The following is a 14,331-nucleotide window of genomic DNA, read 5'->3' on the forward strand; positions in this document are numbered from 1 at the left end:
CCTAGAACACCTACCTTAACTTCACAGCTCTTTCCCTCTTCCCCCCCCACCTCCCCAAGTTACTTTTAAAACCCACTAGGCTGCAGGGCTACCATTTTCCTTTTTTTTTTTTTTTTTTTTTTTTTTTTGTGACACCAATGGAGTTGAAACTAGCTGCGGACACAAATTGCTCCCACTTTAACAGCAACACTCTCCGTATAACAAACGTTTATTCAGAAACAGGTAATACATTATTTTCTCCAACCCCTAACATCCCATCCCCCTCCCCCCAACTCTTATTAAAACACAGGTGTTTGGCGGGCAGTCTAAAAATAGGGAACAATAGCTGTTGTAAGTCCCCTCCCCTACAAACATCTGCTGTGCACAAGCAGCACCCTACCAATAATGATGTGGTTGGTTTCCAAACCATAGAATAGGCTGGGATTAAAAAAAAAAAATCCTGCCACATCCTTAGTTATTTCCATGGCTAAAACAGATACAGTGAAATAGAGGAATGGTTTGCACCTGCTAGATAGAGCAAAGAGTCAGTACAGAACAAGAAGGCAAAAGAAACATAGGGTTGACCAAGAAATGGAGTCTGGACCTACAATGGTTCCAGCAAGCTCGCTACAGTTCAGCAGCACTGAACAGAATGGATTGGGTTACTTTCCTAACTAGAAGAATCAAGTTCAAACCTCAACCAGATTCTGGAAGTGGCTCTTACCTTTCCTCTCTTGTGACAAAAAACAACTTGAACTAATACAAGCAAACGCAGCTACAGGGACTCCAACTATCCGTCGCATAACAGGGTAGCAACCAAGGGAGCACTGGAAGTGCCACCTAGCGGCCGGTGGTTGCTCGCAGATGCTCTTCTTGAAGGTGAATGCTGCTGCTCTGCACGAACTCGCCGGTATCTCGACCCCGCGATGCCTTCCCTGCAGTGTTAACCGCTCCCCTCCCGGCCCCAAGCCTCTCCCTGCGGCCACCCGGTGCAGTGATTGCCCGCCAAGCCCGTATGTGGGAGCAGCAGGCCTGCACAGCAGCCAAGCATTAGCAACATCAAATCTCCCAAGTGATTCCTTAGGGGAAGGAGACTCCTCGTGGTGCATTAATGCCTGAAAGAGGCCTCAGCTTCTTCCTTTTCCTAGGAGAATGGGTAACCTGGAAGTTAACACAGTACTTCATGTCTCTGTCCCAACACCACAAGGATGTGACACTGGCTAATGGGAGTGAAACATCTGGATTTTCTCTAGCTCTGAACACAATCCAGGTTCTTGCTTTTCAAGTCCAGGAAAAAAAAGGGACGAGAGCACAACTCAGCCTGGCTCTACGCAGTAAATATATTCATCATAGAAATGCCAGTGTCTTTTTCTTCACCTCTGCCTTAAGAGTCGAAATATCCCTCCCACAGCACGATGGATGCTGCTCTTGTACACATCTCTCTTCTCCCCAGTGCCTCCCTGGGCTGACACACACTGGGGAGCTCAGTTTTTCTTGCATCTTCGTATCAGAGCTTTTGAGCAGAGATAACCAATGGCCAAAATGAAGTGGTTTGCTACCGAATGCCTATGAGTCAAAGATGCAAGATGGTACTTGCTGTATGGAGCTATACTTTTGTACTGGATGCAGCAATTTTAGAAACGTGTTGTCTTGTCTGTTGATAACCAAAAGGATGCACCTTTTAGTTTAAAGGTAGGTCAGAAGAGAAAAGGAGATTACCACTCCTTTCCTTAGAGTCTATGTGCACTTTTAATGGCCACTAGGGGCTTTGGAGTAAAGGAGGGAATTACATCATATATGCTTGGTAATATATTACTGGCAAAAGGGGGAGGTTATTCTCTTGGAAAAAAAATGTGGAAGAAAACTCCAACTATGAAAACAGAAAATACACACACAAGAGGAAACACTATTGTACAGTAAGGTAGCGATCATAGAAAACAAAACTTCCAGGCAGGCAAATGCAAACAACGTCTGCACTCCCACACTTCTCTCATTCTCTGACTTAAGTGAGTTTTCCAGTCCACGTCTTGCTTTCCCTTCTCAGAGTTTAATTTTGAATTCTGTGGGCTGCACAGAGGCAGAGACCCCTGAGGATTTGAAGAGTGCCTTCAAGATGGTGTCAGGGTCCACCTCAGCAGGGGGGTTTGAAGAGGCGCTCGCACTTGACCGGCGTGGTTCTCCCTCCTTCTTCACGGAAGGAGTATCACTCAACCGGCTGGAGGATTAAAAGAAAAAACAAAAAACAAAACCCACAAGTAGTATTAAGCCTCACATTTCTCAAACTTTACACAATGGCTGCACTGTTTTCAGTATCTCCTTTCTTCTCAATATTGGACATAGTTTAAGATGTACTTTCAGACAGGGTTTCCTGATCTCAGGCTCATTTTGACTCCTAAGGTTGGCAGCACTACAGAAACAAGCTAGTTTGCATTCAGCTCAAAACAGAGAGCTTCCAGAAAGCAACACAGAATAAATTCATGGAAAAACAATTTACCAACACATTTTCCTGCTTTCCCATAGGTTCTCCTCAAAACAGATCCCATAAACTTTTTTTTTTTGTTTCTTCCCCTCTGGAGGCACTTACAGCAATATAGGCTGGTCTGAGGTGATGACATTCCCATTCATGTGAAGATTGCATTTCATCGGTTGACCTAAAAGAAGTTATAATAATAGTATCTCAGAATACCAGTAAGGCAAGACCCTCAAAATGCCACACAACAGTGCAAGCTCTAGTACAGCTCCACATGCTGGAGAAACCATGAGAAAGAACAGCTGAAACACCTTTTGTTGCAAGACCATAGCACTTCCAAACTGTAGTGTGACTGAAACAGTCATAGGAATATGAAATCCAAAGTTACATTAAGTTAGACAACCCTTAGCAAAGGCAGAGAGATTCTCCCATTCTGAGCTGTTCACTCCTTATCTGACAGTAAGAGTGTCACTCATGCAGGGAAAGAAACATCCCTTTTTGGCTAGAGAGCTTACACTTGCTAAAGCTGCATCAGTCCTCACACAAAAGTAAGAGAATAAGCCAGAAAATAGCAGCTAATTTCAATCTATAAAAACATGCAGATAGATCCCGATCAAAAACCACTCTGTTCAAAGTCTGTAGTCAACACTGATGTCCAGGTATGATTCAGAATGCCTTTGTCAAGCTCCATGACCTCCGATAATACTAGTTTTACTTATGCCAAAAAACAGCTACTCTGTAAGCATTTAATGCCTTTCTAAGGACTATCCGGTTTTGGCTTCTTGGTTACAGACAAGAGAAAATTCATCTGGAATTTAGATTAGAGGAAGCACTGGAAGCCTGCTTCTACCTTTGGGCTCTCTTCCTGACAAAAACATATTTCTGAATACCACTCAGACAAACTATGCATATACTAAACAAGTTATGCATAGGCCTGTAATACTGTCCAGCTCTCAAAGCAGCCTTCTGGCATTCATTCTCTTGGCAACATATAGGCATTTGAGATGCTTTTAAACTCTCCACTGAGGTCAAAAACTGACTCATCCATCATAAATGCAACTTTGCCCTCAAACTTACCATCTAAGCATCTGTTGTTGTATTTCTTATATGCTGTGATAGCATCTTCTTTCTTCACAAAGACGACCTCAGCCACTCCTGGGTGCACGAGCCGGGCTCGCTTCAGAGCGCCACACACGCAGAATAACTCCTGAGGGCAGACAGCAAGTCATGACCATGATCGTATCAGGATTATCTCTTGAAGCAGACGGACATATGGAGTGGAAAGTTTAGTTTCCTAATTACATCACCTCGTCTGCTGAGAAAACACGTCAGAACCTGGCAGGAGCCATTTATCTTGATGTGTTTGCTAGGGTACAAACAAGTGCTTGGTCCTGGTAATACAGTGACACAAACCTCCGTACCATCAACTTCAGCAGCAGAGTTGAAACTTAGTCCTCTAACAGTTCTCAGTCTGCCTTGATAATTTGGTTGGGGCATAATTTAGAGGCCTATCAAGCATCATTTGATGTGAACTCTTCTAAAAGATGTGAGGTACCTCAGCACAGCCTAGAAATGGGACTGCCCAGTGCTTTTAAGCACACAATTTAAAAACCAGAAAAGACCCAGAACCAACAACTAAGAAAATTCTTCAAAGTTCTCCCGAGGAAAAGAAATCCACACCATACCCCTTTTCAGTACATCTACCATAGAAAGGTGAATTATCAAAAGTAGTAGGATGGGGGATAGAAGCCTCAGTCGCCAGAGTTCAGCAGTAAGCAACACTCACAACAATGTCTTCCTCTGTGACTCGAGGATGCAGATTGTTAACAGTCATCTTTGTGCCTTCCAAAGGACTGAACACCAGCTGCCAACACAAACATTGGAATTACATGCAGAAGGTCAGAAATACAGCAGGCAAGACAGCATAGCATAGAAAGCATGAATAACATGACTAAAGGGACACCTGAAAGGAAACTATGGCTAGTAATGGAGAATATCAATGATCACAAAAGCCCAGCTCCTCTGAGGTGGAAAGGAGCCCCCTTTTCATGCCGATTTCTCTCTTAAGTAACTACCAGAAAATAGTTTCAGGCAGGTTGTATAAAAATTGCCTTGTGTGGACACCAGGTTGCTGTATTTGGGAACATCTTGTTATTCTTCCCAATAACAAGGGACAGAAAACACCACTAGTAGTATTGAAACACTCCTCTTGGCATCATACAAGCAACCAAGTGCTGCCCAAATAACAGCTGCCACTTCCCTGTAACACAGATTCCTCCAGGACTATGTGCTCCAGTTTTGGAGACGAAAAACAGAAGCAAAAGAGAGTCTGGGAATTCCCAACCTTTTAATAAACACTAGAGAAGATGTTTATACAGCTTTCAAGTCCTTGGGATGTGGTCTGCAGTTATCAGAATAAGCCTGATGGAGTCCCCAGACAATGGTGGGATGCAGACAGAAATAACTCACATAACCAACCAAGAGCAGTTTCACACATCTCTGCAGAAGTTTCTCTAATGAGCATGACCCATTTCCCTAAGACTCACCTCAACAGGTGCTGGCTCTTTTGGGGGCTCCTCCTTTGTCACCAAGGTCCGGGACATGTTTGTCAAGTCCTTTGTCCGCATGGGGGAGGAAGGTGCAGGAGGAGCTGTGTAAGTATCATTCTGGACCACTTTAGTCAGGGGAACAGTCTTGGACAGAGAGAATTTATTGCCACTCAGCCCAGTCTGCAGGAAGAGAGAATAAAGCATTACTGAGAGAGGCAGACTACAAGAGTAGGTCCCTTTTCCTAAGCACCAACTGGTAAGTGTTAAGATCTTTTATTTCCTTCCCATTGTCCAAACTACAGCGCTGGAAATTTTCAGTTTGGAGACAAAATTCTTTTTACCCTAATATGCCAAAAGTATTTCATTTGTTTATTTTTTAAACAAGCACCTGTGATTTTTCATAGTTTCCTTAAACTCTACGAGCGCAATTTGAAAGCAACTTCTATCTGAAAATTCAGGTACTATGCAAAGTGTACACAAAGATAACTTATTTACGCTAAAATTGACCTGTTTTGGTATTTCTGAAGAACGCCTGTTCATATTACACTAGACACTAAGAGCAACTTCTCTAGTGGAAGCTACCTGGGAAACTTAAGGCAAAAGAATAAAATTGTTCTTGATATCTGCAGTAATCACTAGAGACAAACACTTATTTCTGAAAAAAATAAGTTAATTTTTAAGGATAACAAATGGCCAGGGGCTCCATTTGCCTCCAAGGGGAAAGAAGGAAAAAAAAAAAAAAAAAAAAAAAGAAAAAAAAGGATACCTATCTCATGGCACTAGACTGCTTCTGTGATGAAAAAGCTACATTAAATTGCTTGTTTAGAATCACAGAATAGTTCAGGATGAGCCCATGTCTAACTCCCTGCCCAAAGCAGGGTTAGCTTGAAACACATCAGCCTGACTCTGGGCCTCATTCAGTCCAACTCTGAGTATCTCTGAGAACAGGCTCTACAACCGCTCTGTTGGAAACACTACTGCACTAGGGATGGATGGGAGAGAGCAAACATTCCAGGGGAAATCATCGTTTACACACTTTAAAAGAACATAAGCCCTTTAAAGCAATAGCCTGTGTGTCCACCCAATGTGGGCAAGGCGTGGTGGGGATTGCTCAGGCAATCCCTTACCGCGTTGTGCAGGAAACTGTTCGTGGTGGTGATTTTCATCTGTTTGCTAGGAAGGGGAGAGACACTTTCATCATCATCTTCCATGTCATATAGACCCTAAAGAAAAGCAAGGTAATGATTTACAAGCAGGTATATGCAATACGTGCATCACTCCCAAAGTAAGTCACTCTCCCCCACCTCCAGCCTTCTTTGAAACACATACAGTGACATTAGGTAATGAACATTTCTACTCTGGACTTCTGCCCTTGCAGGTTGGTGACAGACAGCTGAATGTAGGCAAGTCCATCTCCAAACACCATTGCTAAGGACACTCAAACTTCTCTTCCAGGAAATACCACAGCAAAGCTATTTCCCTAGATGTACTAAGACCACATAATGCTTCTCTAACTCCTAAATCACATCAGGACTCAGTAGACCCCATTAGTGCAATAAAGTCTCAAGGCCTTCCTTTTTAGCACCCTGCTAGCTTTAAAGTTTAAGCCTATGCATTTGATTTTTTTTTTTAAGCAAGCAGATGGCTGCCAAATAGATCTGAACCCAACGTTCCTTCTGAATAGCCTGCTTTCTTCAGCATAGCACATGCCCGTCTGGCACTAGAAACACAGCACTAGGAGGTTTGCTGAATAATTCATTTCCCAGCTCCGCTCAAATGCTCGTAGGCTTGCCTCAAAATACCAACGTTAACTCCTACACAGACTTCTCTTTTCCAGAGATTTTAAGTGATAATGCTTCCCTAGGAAAAAAGCCTCTACACATATGGCACTGCCCAGAACGTAAGAAGTCACAACTCGGTGTTTACCATTAATTCAGCAGAAAATGAAGAGATTCACAAAATGGAGGGATTAGAAACAGCTTGCAAAGCAAGTTTTCATGGTCAGCAAGATTGTGGACTGCAAACAGGAAGGTTGTTCCACATAGAGAGATGTTATAAAGGAAAAAAGCATCAGGAAATGATATGCACAGAGGATAGCACAGAGGATAACTCTGTAGAGAAAAAGAATTATGAAAAATACCAACCACCAAGACAAGAGACCTAAGCTCAAGACAAAGAGAAAGTGAAAGGGATGCAAGTGCTAAAACGATGAGGTCAGAACATGATGCTTCCTTAAGTGATGGCATCATGGTTAAATGAGGGTGGCAGGTAAATGCAGCAGTAAAACAGCTTTAGAAAGAAGCTAAAGTTACTGTAATCCAGGCAAAAGATAAACAAGAAATATTGCCAATGTCAGTTTCCCAATATTTCATATTTTATCTATGTATACACACAAAGACATATATATACACACATATACAAAAGATGTATTTTATATTTTGCATATATTACCGCTATGGGTTATTTCAGAGAAAAAATATCTGAAGGGACAATGCCTTTTAAAGTCAATCCAGAAGAGATGTTAAAGTCAAGTGATTTTCCATCCCTTCACAGAAAATATCTCCAATAAAGGATAAGATAATTCTGATGCAATATCAAAATCCTAACTGCCATCAGCCAGCATCAGGTTTCCAGCAGTGACACAAAACTGGGTTTCATGGGAAGGTAACACCTTCTCCTGCCTCACCATAGCACATCTAATGATGTCGAATCACATCCAGTCTCTGAGGAGGCAGCAAGATGCTGAATCAAAAAGACCAATCGCAAGATCTAATATAGTATTACTGAACAGCTAACAGAAAGAGCTTAGAGCTAAAGGTTGCAGCTGCTAGAAAGAAAAGTTAACTTATGCAGACAAAAACTGGAAACACCTATTTTGTATTCATACACAAGGAGTCAAGATCAGCCAGGCTAAAGGAAAGGCTCAACAACCATGAAAACACCTTCTATGTGTTAAGAGAGTGTCAAGTTGTTAGAGACCTTCCAAATTCTTTCTTCTTTCCCACTTTCAACCTCCTTTTGCACCTGCCAATGTTTGTGGACCCCAACACCCTCCTCCCACAAGCAGGGTGAGCAGCAGTGCTCCTGTGGCTGACAGCACGCACCTGCTTCTGTGTATGGTTGTTCACCACATTGATCCGCATTCCTGCTGGATGAGAGTGTCCGGGAACTGGAGCTTTCTGCTGCAGTTACAAGAAAAGAACCAAAGCATTAAGAACTACAGGCCAGCAGCTCCCCAATTCAGACAGCTGGAGCTCTTATTTCCTACTCCGAGATCACTAAAGTGAAACTCGCTCTTCTCCACCTCTTGAAATGTTGAAGCACAATTGTTAGCAATTGTGTGATCTCTAATACATTTACTATGAAATGCTTGCACTTAAAGAAATTAAACCAAGGCCAACCAGCAAAATTCAGACTCAAACTACTTGACTTTTAGTCCTAGATTAATTGAAAGTGGACTTAACCTTGACTCTACTAGTACTAATTAGATTTGATTTCTGTACTTTTTACAAACATGAAACTGTCAAAAAAAATCAGTAAGCAAGCTGCTCATCCCTCATGCCACAGAAAAACTGAGAAGACACCTACTTCCATCAAATTGAACATGCAGGACAGTGTAATTTGTACAGTTCTGTTTTTAAAGAGAAACATATACTGTCCCTTCACCCTAGACCTGACATAAGCTGACCTCGGATAAAATAGTGCATGGGGTAGTGCAGCTGGCCCCCGTCTCTGGTCTGGTTTGGTGAAACAAGGAAACAGTAACAGAAGTCAAGGAATTCAGTCTTGCTAACCAGGAACCATGCAACAACTCCTTAAAAAAACCATCCTTTCAGTTTTTGAAAAGCCTAGAAGTTGTCCACCACAAAAAAAAAAAAAAAAAAAAAAAAAGACTGTGCTTTAATACTCCATACAAACTGTCAGAACTTCAGGTTTGTGTTTTCTCTAGAAGACCATTACTTACATCATAGCACCCTCATGGTATGATGACTCAAATTGCTAATTCTTTTTTTTTTTTAAAAAAAAGATGCAACATTGGCAGAGCTACAGAGGTTTTTTGGGTCTCCTTCAAAGATACTTTTCCTTCCCTTTTAAGATGCAAAACCACAGTCCAGGGCATTAGAGCTCTGTGCTGTATCTGGGAATCGAGATACTTCAGATTCTGCTCCCATGTTGGCGGGGAGGGAGGGGGTGTGGGGGGAGAGAAAGAAAAATTGGAGGAGGGCCATAAGAATTTTGGAAATAGAATTTCAGTAAAAATATCAAAAAAAATCAGTTGTGTGCCACAGTTTGAGCAGCTCTATATTGATATAATTATTCTTTATATTGTAACATGTTGTCTAACAATTGTGAAGTACTGCAGATCAAATTAAGTCATACAAAACCAAAACAAAATACAGATCACAGCAAACTGCTACTGAATCAAGTCTCCAGAAATAATTTTAACTCCTAGAAAATGTCCAGCTGCTAATGGTTAATGTCACTTTGATTTGGCTGTAAAGGACAGTACGAATATTAATTACCCTACTAATTAGAGACTACTGAATAGACAGCTCCGTTGCTCTGTGATTTGCACTTCTAACTGTCACAAGAGTCAGATGCCGTTTTTTAAGCCATTCTTTCAGGCTGGCAGGGAATCTGAAGGCGTAGCAGGCTATATCCTAGGCTCATTCAAGGAAGAAACACACTGGATACTCTTGAGCAAAACAACTCAGAAGGACTGATCTAGATTTTCATATTCGTGAGGATGAGAGATTCCTCCAGGCACAGACAAACATGTTGCTGATCCTCATGAAGAAGGAAATGAAAGAAGCAGGTTAGGAAAGAGTTACGTGCACATTCTTGAAATAAAGAATAAAGCCACTCCTCAAAAAGCAATTCTGAGGGACTGGAAACTTCTCTATCCCCTGTAACTAACACACACACAGCTGCTACTCAGAGAAGTCAGCTAAGAAACAAGTTACTGCGCACACAACAGGATGAAATTTGAAAACTGCTAAAGAAAATCAGCAGGTGAGGATGATCAACTAACAATAATGAAACCAGAATAAAGCTTGAGCCTCAGCAGGAACAGGTCAAATAATCAGGCAATTACCTGGAAACAGGAAGGGTAGAAACACAGAAATGGGCAGATCAAGTTTTATAAAACATTTTTTCATCTTCCTAAGATATCAATATCTGCATATTCTAAACTGGATATAAACCAGTTATCTAGGCAAGACAATCCACAGCACACTCTTGCAATAAGCACTGCAGTATATAAGAATAATTAAGAAAACAAATCAATAAAAAAGTTTCCTTGGATTTTAGCAGGGAAGGAGGAGACTATTTAACACTTCCAGGTAATTACTTTGGTCCTAAGATTATGTTGCTTTAGTCATTTATCGGGCCCAAAGTGTGCTTTTTCCGTTTTGTTTTTTAATGAAAGCTTGGGATCTACAAAAGTCCAAAGCTCCAAACAGCAGAAAGACACTGAAAAAACAGAAAGATTAAATCTTGCCCTACAGCCTGGGTTCAGCTGCACCCCCTTGGCTTCTATGGCAACCTTGTGACACTGTATTTATCATCATTTCCACTGTTCTACTGCAGAATGGCTAGGGGGCTTACAAGTGACTTGCTTGACCTACTTGGATAGTTTTGGTGATTTTCATGGCTGGATTTACTGTCCCCACAGTTGGGCTGATAGCAGCAGCAGTAGCAGGAGTGCTCCTTTTTAAGCTGATCTTCTCTCTGGCATCCACCACTTTGGTCACCTTTTCAGTAGCAACGCTTTGCTGCTTACGGGAATTCAGCATCTCTCGAGCATCCTGCACTTTCCCTTTGATTTTGAACCGAGCGTCTTTTTGAACCAGTTTTTCACGGGCATCTTTAACACCAAGTTTGTGTCGGGCATCAGTGAGGCCAATCTTCTGCCGGGCATCAAATGTCCGCTGGAAGCCGACAGCTGGAGAGGATCTACCGAGAAGATTGTGCTGGATCCCAATGCGAGATCTCACACCTCCAAACACTGGCCTTGTGTTAAGCCTAGAAAAAGAGTTTCGGACATTGTAAGATATGATTTAGCATCAATACGAGTATTTGAGACACTGCAAACACAAAGCTACTATTACTACCAGGTTAGATGCCCAAATAGAATAGCAGAGAACATAAGCTGCTGTACATTAGCTATTTATTGACAAAGTAAAACACAAAGAAACAATTTCTAAAGTACTGACTTCTAAAATTAGTCCTTAAGCTCGCATTTATGAACTTAACAGGCTGGACTTGGGCTGTGCCAAATTCACACTACACCTGTGCAAAGTTTATCCAGAACTCAGGCACTTTGGGGAACCCTCTAAAGACAAGAGCAGAAATTCCAGCTTTAGGACAGGTCCTCTAAAACTTCTTTGTACCAGGGCATACCATGTTACAAAAGAAACGCTGAAGCTACATGCAACTTCAAGAATCCTGGATGGCAGCTTCTGATTTTTGGAAGTGCAGGAGATTTTTTGTTGTACAAGTCTCAGCAGAAGGCTGAGATTGCCAGTAAGGACTCACTGCTCAAATCACTGCCTCTTACCTGATCTACTAATACTAGAGCTGCACCCACCGGCTCACTCTAAAGCACGTTGCTATTGCAATGCTCCATATGGAAAGGAGAGCAGTCAGAGTCAGAGAACAGCAGGGACAGAGAACAACAGGCCGGGAGCTCTGGAGAGAACCTGCTCCAACCACCCTGCTCCAGCAGGTTGTCCCAGACTGTGTGCAGGGGGGGCTTCGCATCTCTCCAAGGATGGAGACCACATAACTAACCTGGGCAACCTGTGTCCCTCCAGTGAAGATGTGTTTTCATACGTTTCTTACCGAAAAGCAGCCCATTCTGTAGTGAAAACAAACTAGCTTCTCTCTACAGATTTGATTTACTTTTTCAAAGGTTCTCCTAAAAGGAAAAAGCTTGTCTGGATTTTTAGGAGGATTCCTCCTTTAAATATATATTTTTTGAAGTTTTGGAGTTTTTCATTTCGTAAAAGGATGACAAACTTGTAAGGGAAATTTTAGAGTTAACGTACCTTAAAAATATTCTTGCTATTGGCTTTTATATTCAAAAAAGGGCTACAGCACTACCATGTTTAAGTTTTGTTTTTATAATCTAAATTACATACGATCAGTATTATAAAATAAATATAATCAGTATTATAAGGTCTAAAATTCAATAAGATATCTAGGATTTGTTGTGGTACTCAAAAGGCTGAGAATGTCTGAATTACTGGTTCAAACAATGCAAGTCAGCTTTTTCACACAGGTTTATATTAGCACTTCACGATTTATTTAACACTACAATTTTCACTTCTACTTACAATCATATTTACAGTGAAGATATCTGTGGAAAAGCGGCAGAAAAGAGATGGAAAAGACTAAGCATCAGCCGCTGCGTCTGGATGTGGCAGAAATGACCAATAACTTAAAAACTAGGCCTGGGGTCCCATTTTGTTGCCTAAGAACACTACAGCGATGCTCCCTCATTCAGACAGAGCACGCCAATTAAGACACAAGAATATTAAGCGCATTTGTTAAAGCACAGCCAAATGTATATGTAAGAGGAAGAGTAACTGTAAAGTAACAGCCACAAAACAAAACTACCCTTGCAGTTTTACAATCTGTTAACCTAACAGCACCACGAGCACTTCATCAGAGTGATAAAGGAAGACATAAGTGGTTTTTTTAATCAGTACAAAAAGCAAGGTCAAAGTAAAAATCAGAAATCTATGTAAACAGCATTTAAGACAGTTAGAAGGGTAAAGGCTCACACTGATGAAATCAATTCGAAATCTCTACAGAAAATGACACCTCCTCAGAAGATGAGGTCTTAACAAGCAACTGTGCATATATATATTTATATATGGATAGATAGATAGATTTGCTTATCCTACAACAAATACCACCAACTGTTGAGGCACTATGTGCCCATTTCATGCCACAATATCTGAAATCCGGGGGAACTGCAATTCCATAAAATTCAGTTTAAAGTAAGCCCCAGCTAACTTAGCTATGGCACATTATAACAGCTGTTATGTTAGCACATTTTATAACTGCAGATTCTCCCAGTATCATTTTGCTTGGGCTACCAAGGTGCATGTGTACAACAATAAAAGTTGTCAACTTGTGCAGCACTCACAGCAGCACATTAGCTACCTTGGAAATCTTACAAAGTAAGCTAAAGATGACAAACAAGAGAAACACAAGGCACAAACGCTCCAGTGGCGCTGCTGGGAGGTTATTGTTTAGCCAATAGAAGCTGGAAGGATTCCTGGAAGAAACGAGAGCTAAGGAGGGATTTGGAAAATGAGAGGAGGTGCTTGGCATATTAAGCAGCGCCAGACTGTTCCAAAGACGCAGCGTAACATGAATGGGAGCACGAAGCTGAGGCCTTGCCTAGGCCGGGCCTTAGGGAACCATTTTTCAGTTGGCACCTTTTGGCTGAGAATGTTCTAAACACGGTTCTGGGCACAGACGTGTTTGCTACTCGCAGTTAAACCCCCCAGTTCCAGTGACCAGAGAACTCCAAGACAGAGGCAAACTTCACAAAGGCGGATGGGCGGACAGGTCCTCGAAACACGGAGGGGCTCGAGCCCCGGGGAGGCGGAGAAGCTCCCGGCGGGGAGGCCGAGCGAGCGCCGCGCTAGCGGGACAACGGCCCGGCGGGCCCCGGGGGCGACGGCGCGAGCGCCTCAACGGCCGCCGAGCGCCCGGTAACGGCGCGGGGCCGCGCAGCCCCGACGGACGAGGCGCCCGGGGGGGGCGGGGGGGGCAGCGGCTGCGCCGGGAGCCCCGGGAGCCCGAGCGGAGGGCGGCGCGGGAGGGGGCGGCGAGCGGGGCCCGCGGCCCCCACGGTACCGGGGCGAGACCCCCGCCCCGCCCCTGAGTGACAACTCTCCGCACCAATCAGCACGGCAAACGAGGCCCCCCGGGCCAGGGCCTAAGCCAATGGGAAGGCGAAAACGGGGAAAGGGGCCGGGCCGCGTTGAGGCAGGCGGCGGCCAGCGGCCGCCCCGGCGCGGAGCGGCTACAACAGGAGGGCGCGGGAGGCCGCGGGAAGCGCGGCGCTGCCCGGCCGCCTACCTCCCCTTCACGGTTACGCCGCGCTTCCGTATGAGCTCGTCCAGGGACAGGTCCGCCATCTTGTCGCGGGGCCCAGCGATAAGACGCAGAGAGCGAGGCCCGGACGTGACATCCAGCAGCTTCCGCTCCTCGCCCCGCCTCCAGAAGTAAGAGCGTACCCAAGCCCCGCCCTCTCGCGTCAGGGCGCGCGCAGCTCGGTAGTCCCAGAACACCCCGCGGCACGCCGGTGCCTCA

General features: G+C 43.5%; 1 protein-coding gene across 5 annotated transcripts; it reads right to left on the reverse strand.

Moving 5' to 3' along the window:
* Positions 1-1,704: 1,704 nt before the first annotated feature.
* On the reverse strand, positions 1,705-14,246 carry POLDIP3 (DNA polymerase delta interacting protein 3). Of its 5 annotated transcripts, none has more exons than XM_088532834.1 (9): positions 14,098-14,246; positions 10,626-11,022; positions 8,103-8,180; positions 6,126-6,221; positions 4,996-5,178; positions 4,236-4,313; positions 3,527-3,656; positions 2,564-2,630; positions 1,705-2,194 (listed from the first exon to the last, which is right to left on the reverse strand). In XM_088532834.1, exons 1-9 carry the CDS (start codon positions 14,154-14,156, stop codon positions 2,020-2,022), a joined length of 1,263 nt encoding a protein of 420 aa, XP_088388960.1. In that variant the 5' UTR covers positions 14,157-14,246; the 3' UTR covers positions 1,705-2,019. The 5 variants fall into 5 exon arrangements, with proteins under 5 accessions (XP_088388960.1, XP_088388957.1, XP_088388956.1 ...); XM_088532831.1 differs by having other exon boundaries at positions 4,996-5,181; positions 8,103-8,177; positions 14,098-14,228; XM_088532830.1 differs by having other exon boundaries at positions 4,996-5,181; positions 14,098-14,228.
* Between the last annotated feature and the right edge of the window lie 85 nt (positions 14,247-14,331).

Source organism: Tinamus guttatus, unplaced genomic scaffold (genome assembly GCF_059628265.1).
Source record: "Tinamus guttatus ecotype Peru unplaced genomic scaffold, ASM5962826v1 Tinamus_guttatus_pri_ptg000472l, whole genome shotgun sequence".
Classification (NCBI taxonomy): Eukaryota; Metazoa; Chordata; class Aves; order Tinamiformes; family Tinamidae; genus Tinamus; species Tinamus guttatus.